Below are 6,723 nucleotides of genomic sequence, written 5' to 3' on the forward strand. Positions count from 1 at the left end.
TAATCTCCTTTCTTTTAGTTTCCTTTTCAAGGATTACTAAGCCTCTTAGTCGTTTTTTCTTGAATCATTTTAGAAAGAAGCCCCCGCTTCCGAATGGAAACCCCCTTTCAATGCCTCATTCAAGGTAAACTTTGAATCGTGCTCTAATGATGACGCCAAAACAAAGACATTGATTGCACGGATGAAAAGAGTCCATTATAGGGTGCGCATAGACCCACTTCATGGCGTCCTTATCATCATTTCCGCAAATCCTAGGCAGCCCACATGCCAAAAATCCCGGGCATTGCTTTTCTTCTGGCGATGTAGATGTGATTCTCGAAGTAACGAATATAAAATATATTGCGATGTGGAAAGCTAGCCGGTTGACAGTGATCACCTCTTTTTATGTAATTTGCGATATATTTATCCCAACTACTCTTTATAATATCACATTATCAAAGTGAGACTTTTCCTTAACACTCTTAAATGTGCACCTTAACAAATTTACCTCTCATCTCTAAGTAACTTGCGTAAGGCATGCTCCCCATTAGTACAAATATGCTTTTGCACTAATATTATTCTAACTCGAGAATCTCCAACTTGGCCCACTAAGTTTGGTAGCTGTCCGAGGAGGCTGGCATCTACACCTCAAACTCCACCTCAATTGCTTTGGCCTAACCTAGCTTAGCAAGAAGCAAGAGAGGCACTAGTCGCCTCAATTAAGGAGTCACATTCAACTTTTTCTTTCTTAAAGATATTCACCAAACAATAATACACTTGGGAGGAGGTCATCAATTAACTATTGACTTTAATGTCACCTAGGCCAATGTAATAAAAGCCCAATACATTTACCGTTAAATTTAACCAAGATAGAACCTAAGTCTAAACTCGTGTTTGACTCACCTTTATTCAAAAATTAGAATACTTAGTTATTGGTCAATTAAGAAATATTAACTACTCCACATTATATTATACTTCCATTGTAGGATTTTTTTTCGTCTGACACCCTCACAAGAGTTGTTTAACAAAATAGATAGAAGAGAGTAGAAAGAAACGCCATTAGAGGACAGGACAATCATTACTAGTTCAATAATTGATCTTGACAAAAGCTAACAACTGTGAAGCTTAAATTAATTTTTCTATATTAATTAAAGGAAAAGTCCTACTAAAATAAGGGAATCGAATATTATATTAAGATATAGCAGACAAACCTGTAAAACTCATCCTTTATTTTTATTTTTTTTGGTGGAAAAAACGGATTTTTTATTCAAAAGCTAATCTGATAAAGATTCTAGATTTCCATTCTACGCCAAGGAATGAGGGGTCTCATTTTTGCTTGGTTTGCGTGTGGAATTCTGCTCAATGAATCACTAATGGATTTGCACAGAAGAAGTCGTATAGATCGATGCCTGTGTGAAGGAGAACAAGGCAAACTCTGCCCATCGTTTTCGCTTTAAGATAGTTGGACCGATCCTCCGCGAAACTGACATTTTTTTTTTCGTTGAAGAACATTGCGACAATCTTCAAGCCGCAATGTTGAATTGTTGATTTGGTGGTCCTGTGTTTTCTAAGGCGACTATTTCACTCGTCTTGCGTGCACTTTAAGTTGTTTCATGGATCGAAATCTCATGTACTTGATCTGTAAGGACTCCGACAGATATGAATCTCCTGTTAGGTTTCGATGCAACGCTGCTCACTCGTCTTGTAGCTGAGAAATCACTGGGCAGAGGCTTATGAAAGTGAATGCAAGATACTGAAGAAGAAGAAGCAGATGGGCTAGCTACTAGCGTGTATTTTACATGACAGATCATATGAAGACTTCACGCAAAATCAAGTTATAGAGATAGAAATGCCTTACTTCACGCGTTTTGACTTGTCTATCAGTGATACGATAGACACCAAGTCTTGGCGTGCTACGGCTCATTAGGCAACACCAACAGAGGGCGGACGTTTGAGTTTTTGCAAATGTCTCGACACGTACTAAGTCATACAGCGGACTTCTATTAAGGCGGCCGCTATTTTAGCCCGTTAATTCAATGATCATGTCCAAGAAACCTCAAAAACTTAGCTGTTTTCAAAAAGTGCAGTGAGTAAGCTATGGGGTTTCCTCACGTGTTGTTGCCATAAAAACATCGTTGTAAAGCAAGAGAAAGGAGGCTGGTCGCTGTGGAGATCCAAGGTCATTGTGAATAAAGCAGAAAACTTGAAAAATAACATGGCTCGAGCAAAACAAATTAAATAAATTGAATTACGAGGGAGGCTACCTGTTTTTTTTTCCCCCTAATAACTAATATTGATTGGATGACTCTGTTTATTGTATTGAGATTGCAATACTTACATAATCACCTATTAATGTTTCGAAGATATGTTATAATAAAATCCTAAGGAAGTGAATTGTGCTAATTATATATCCATTGCTTTGGTAGGCAAGCAACTGAGCTGATTAAATTTAAAAGAAGGAGGCCATCAATGACTAACTATACTCTCGAGCATCTTAGAGAGTTTGATTAATTTAATCATACTTTTTCGGATATTTAAATATTAAACGATGCATTCATCTAACAGTTGAAATTCTTAAAACGATTGGTGGTTTTCCAACAAAATTTTACATGATTTCAGAGAATGAGATCTTGAATTTAAATCTTTCTAAAGTCTCTTTCTTCCTCCCAAAATCTAATAATTGGAAATTAATGGGTTTAGGTGTAGATTATTTCATGGATGATGCTGATAAGAAAGTCGAACTCAAAAGTTTAAGTTAATAAATGGAGAAAGATCACATCTATAAAAAGCCGTGGTAAAGTGAAGTGGGATTTTTCAACATTCCCTCTCATTTGCAAGCCATATTAGAATGATTAAGCTGTTAAAATTGTTGTATGAGAGATTGATTCAATATTGAAATATTCTAGCACTCCCCCTTATATGTAGGCTAGATTGTGGTTTAAAACTATCCTATGAAAATAAAGAGCGTGTAAACCCATAGTTAAGCGATGGGAGATTTTTTCAACAAAAGCGGTAATCACTGCGTAGAAAAAGGTTATGGAACGTGTGTTCCTTCTGACTATCGTGTAGCCAGCATGGATTTGGATTTTACTACGCTCTCAAAAGCCATTAAAGAGTCTTCCTCGAAGGGTTGGCCGCGTTTGGCGCATTTTGATTCTAGCCAATGTAGTTTTCCATGAACCTCGCTCATACAAGGGCAAGTCATGGACGCGTGTTAGGTGTAGAAAAATGACATGTCAATTTTCCAGATAGGGATTGCTGCCCGCCTCACTTTTTTTTCCCCTCCTGTAGTGGCTCTGTACCTACATCGTATCTACATTGAAATTGACCGTAATTAATGAAATTGGGCGAAGCGAATGTAACTATTATCCTAATTATACGAATCTGTGTTGATAAGGATAGTCTAGCTAACCCTTCAGTCCAACTGGACCGGTGAGCTAATTCGACTTTCCACGTTGATGAACGCGCTAAAACTTGGAAGCAGTTGAGTTCATAAAAGTATGATGATCTAAAAGGCTTGGAAAATTGCACTTGCCGCATGATATCTCAGGAAAAACATGTCAATAGCGAGACGCAGATATTCCTAATTCCATGTTTTTGTTCACCTCATTTGACTTGCAAAGGCACGTATTTAAAAAAGATAAAGAAAAATTAACTTAACTAGAAACCAGAAAACAAAGACCTTGACTATCTACACCGTAGATGAACAGTATAGCTGATTTGCAAGATTACCACTCCACGTCGCCAAACTGATCGAGTGCTTCTGTTTGTCGCATTGCTTGATTAAGAAGGTAGCTAGGATGGTAATAAATGATATAGCCATTAACATCAATCAAAAGTCAAGTTGATTGACTTCTATACCAAGCTACTGGCTGCGTAGAGCGTGAAGAAGGAAAATATGGCCCGACAATATACGAGGACAGAGCGAGGTTTTAAGTGATGATAGGGTATTGTTGTCGAGAAACGCTAGTTAGAAATAATTAGTTGTCTCAGAAAATCGTCAATCGTATTAAAGCCAGGGCTAATCAACAGGTAACAATTGTGAAAGCAGCTCTCTTCTCATTAGGAATTTAGAAAAGGAAAAACAAAAGACATCGAAACCATATTGCTGCTGGTTTTCCACGACTCGAGAACCTAATATAAATTGCAGAATTTTCCTGGATGTCCATAGCGTGCCGTTATGATGTCCTGTCCAATGTTGACAATTTATCCGCGTCCCCAACTTCTACCTTCCCCGGTCAGTCCAGCCTTTCTCAAGCCTTATAAATAACTCCCATGCGCAGCTTAGTCTCCAAGTAATCCAGCCGCACCCACCGTCTCATTTCCAAGTTAATCCCCATGAGGGCGTCAAAAACTCTATGCTTAGGGTCTCTACTCTTCCTCATCGGCATTCTCCAGTGTAAAGCTTGGCCCCAGTACACTTTCGTGGTAAGTTCGAATGAGTGCTCTACCGTCATTTCCACATTGTCATATGCATGCAAACAATGGTTGGACCGCGTTGCTCAAGTTTGTGAGATATTACAGGTCGAAGAAACGCCATACAAGAGACTATGCAGCACGAAGAACATTCTGACTGTGAATGGGCAATTTCCTGGGCCAACTCTATACGTGCACAAAGGCGATACCATCATTGTTGATGTCTATAACAAGGCTAAATACAACATTACCATTCATTGGTATAAATAGTGTTTCTCAGCTTTTACTTTATGAAGCGTCGTCTTGAATATAATTCTATAATTAGCATCTGAGCATATTAGTCGTAGTTGTTAGATAAAAGTGACATTTTATATGTGAAAGTAATTTATGCGTCTTCCTTATCATCGGGACAATCCCCGAATTTAGAGTATATAGGCACTCAAAAGTCATCAGGCATAGCCCACCCCTTTTCAAACCATATGAAGAGCATGTCCTTTTTAGTAGATTTCTCCGTACTTTGCTAGCTTTTTTCAACTACTTTTTGTTACCTTGTTCTAATAGATATGGTTCTTGAGAACAAAATCTCAGCATCATCCCATGGCTGCTTAAAAATTTGTCCTAATTGAATGGTGGATGATTTTACTATAGGCACGGTGTGAAACAACCAAGATATCCGTGGTCCGATGGACCAGAGTTTATAACCCAATGCCCAATACAGCCAGGAGCTAAGTTTAGTCAGAAGGTGATATTCTCCACAGAAGAAGGGACCTTATGGTGGCATGCTCATAGTGACTGGTCAAGAGTCACTGTGCATGGAGCCATCGTTATTTACCCAAAAAAAGATTCAAGCTATCCTTTTCCGAAACCTGATGCTGAAGTACCTATTATATTAGGTAATTCACAAATCTAGTTGAGTAATTAACATGTGCTTATTGGCTAATACATTTTCATAAAAAGTATAGTGCAATCAAACATAATTGATCTTTGATCATTCAAAATTTTCAAACATAACGATATATGTGCAGGAGAATGGTGGAAGAAACCGATAATGGAGGTCTATCATGAAATGCTCAGAACCGGAGGAGATCCAAATGTTTCAGATGCTTATACTATCAATGGTCAACCCGGAGATCTTTACCCATGCTCAATGCAAGGTCCTTCTTCTTCTTCTTCTTCTTCTTCTCCTTCTTCTTCTTCTCCTTCTTCTTCTCATTGTTCTTCCACTCCTTACATGTGGTTTTTGACAAATCATCAAGTAAAGGCAATAAGGTTGCCTAGTGTGATAGAAATTAATGGTTAAATTTAACTACACCTAATACACCTATTGTTTTTATTTTCACATATAATTGCCAAGATGCTTGCTTTGTAAGAGATTCCCATAGTCTTTAATGCATGCGTACACCGACATGTAAGGATTTGACCCTGCATCTTCTTGCTTTCGGAAGCCATATAACATTACAGGAGCTATTGCGTCCTCTTATTATCATTTTCTGTTCTTTAATATGAAAAATGTCGGTCTCATTTCTGATTAAGACCCAACTCCCACCAAAGGCTGTTGAACAATAAATTATAATAATTGTGCCATAAATTCAATCATTGTTGGTTTACCATGCTCAGATGGATTGTTCCCCAAATGGAATATTTTAACGGTGGGACTTTGTGCTTAAACTATTTTTGGCTTAGACATTAAGTATGGTATCTTCTCTACAGTTTTTCTTCCGTGTGTTTGTAATTAGGTAAGGTCTAATTTTATTTCAGATACTTTCAAACTAAGGGTTGAGCAAGGCATGACATATTTGCTGCGAATAATCAACGTGGCCATGCAAGACCTCCTCTTCTTCTCCATTGCCAATCACAGCCTCACCGTCGTCGCAACGGACGCGAGCTACACTAAGCCCCTAACGAGAGACATCATCACAATATCTCCCGGTCAAACCATCGACGTCCTCCTTAAAGCCAACCAAAACCCCGACCGCTACTATATGGCTGCTAGGGTATACTCTAGCGCTCTCGGTGTGGCTTACGATAACACAACCACCACGGCCGTGGTGGAATACTCTGGAAAGTACACTCCAACCTCGCCACCTCCTTTGCCGCAACTTCCTTATTACAATGACACCTCCGCGTCGGTCAATTTCACTGGCAGCCTCCGAAGCTTAGCAAACGAGGAGCACCCCATCGATGTCCCCAAGAATATAACCAACCATTTCATCTTCACGATATCCGTTAACGCATTCCCGTGTCCAAACAATTCCTGCGCTGGCCCCAACGGGACCCGTCTCGCCGCAAGTGTGAACAACATAAGTTTCGTGAACCCCTCGATTGACA

General features: G+C 39.0%; 1 protein-coding gene across 1 annotated transcript in view; it reads left to right on the forward strand.

Moving 5' to 3' along the window:
- The first annotated feature begins 4,046 nt into the window (after positions 1-4,046).
- Positions 4,047-6,723, forward strand: part of LOC104437906 (laccase-15) — an 11,162-nt gene continuing 8,485 nt past the window's right edge. Inside the window, exons 1-5 of the mRNA XM_039314538.1 lie at positions 4,047-4,407; positions 4,504-4,655; positions 5,044-5,288; positions 5,421-5,549; positions 6,154-6,718. Coding sequence (XP_039170472.1) covers positions 4,318-4,407; positions 4,504-4,655; positions 5,044-5,288; positions 5,421-5,549; positions 6,154-6,718 — 1,181 coding nt within the window. The 5' untranslated portion in view covers positions 4,047-4,317. The remainder of the gene's footprint in view (positions 4,408-4,503; positions 4,656-5,043; positions 5,289-5,420; positions 5,550-6,153; positions 6,719-6,723) is intronic.

Source organism: Eucalyptus grandis, chromosome 6, assembly GCF_016545825.1.
Source record: "Eucalyptus grandis isolate ANBG69807.140 chromosome 6, ASM1654582v1, whole genome shotgun sequence".
Taxonomy (NCBI): Eukaryota; Viridiplantae; Streptophyta; class Magnoliopsida; order Myrtales; family Myrtaceae; genus Eucalyptus; species Eucalyptus grandis.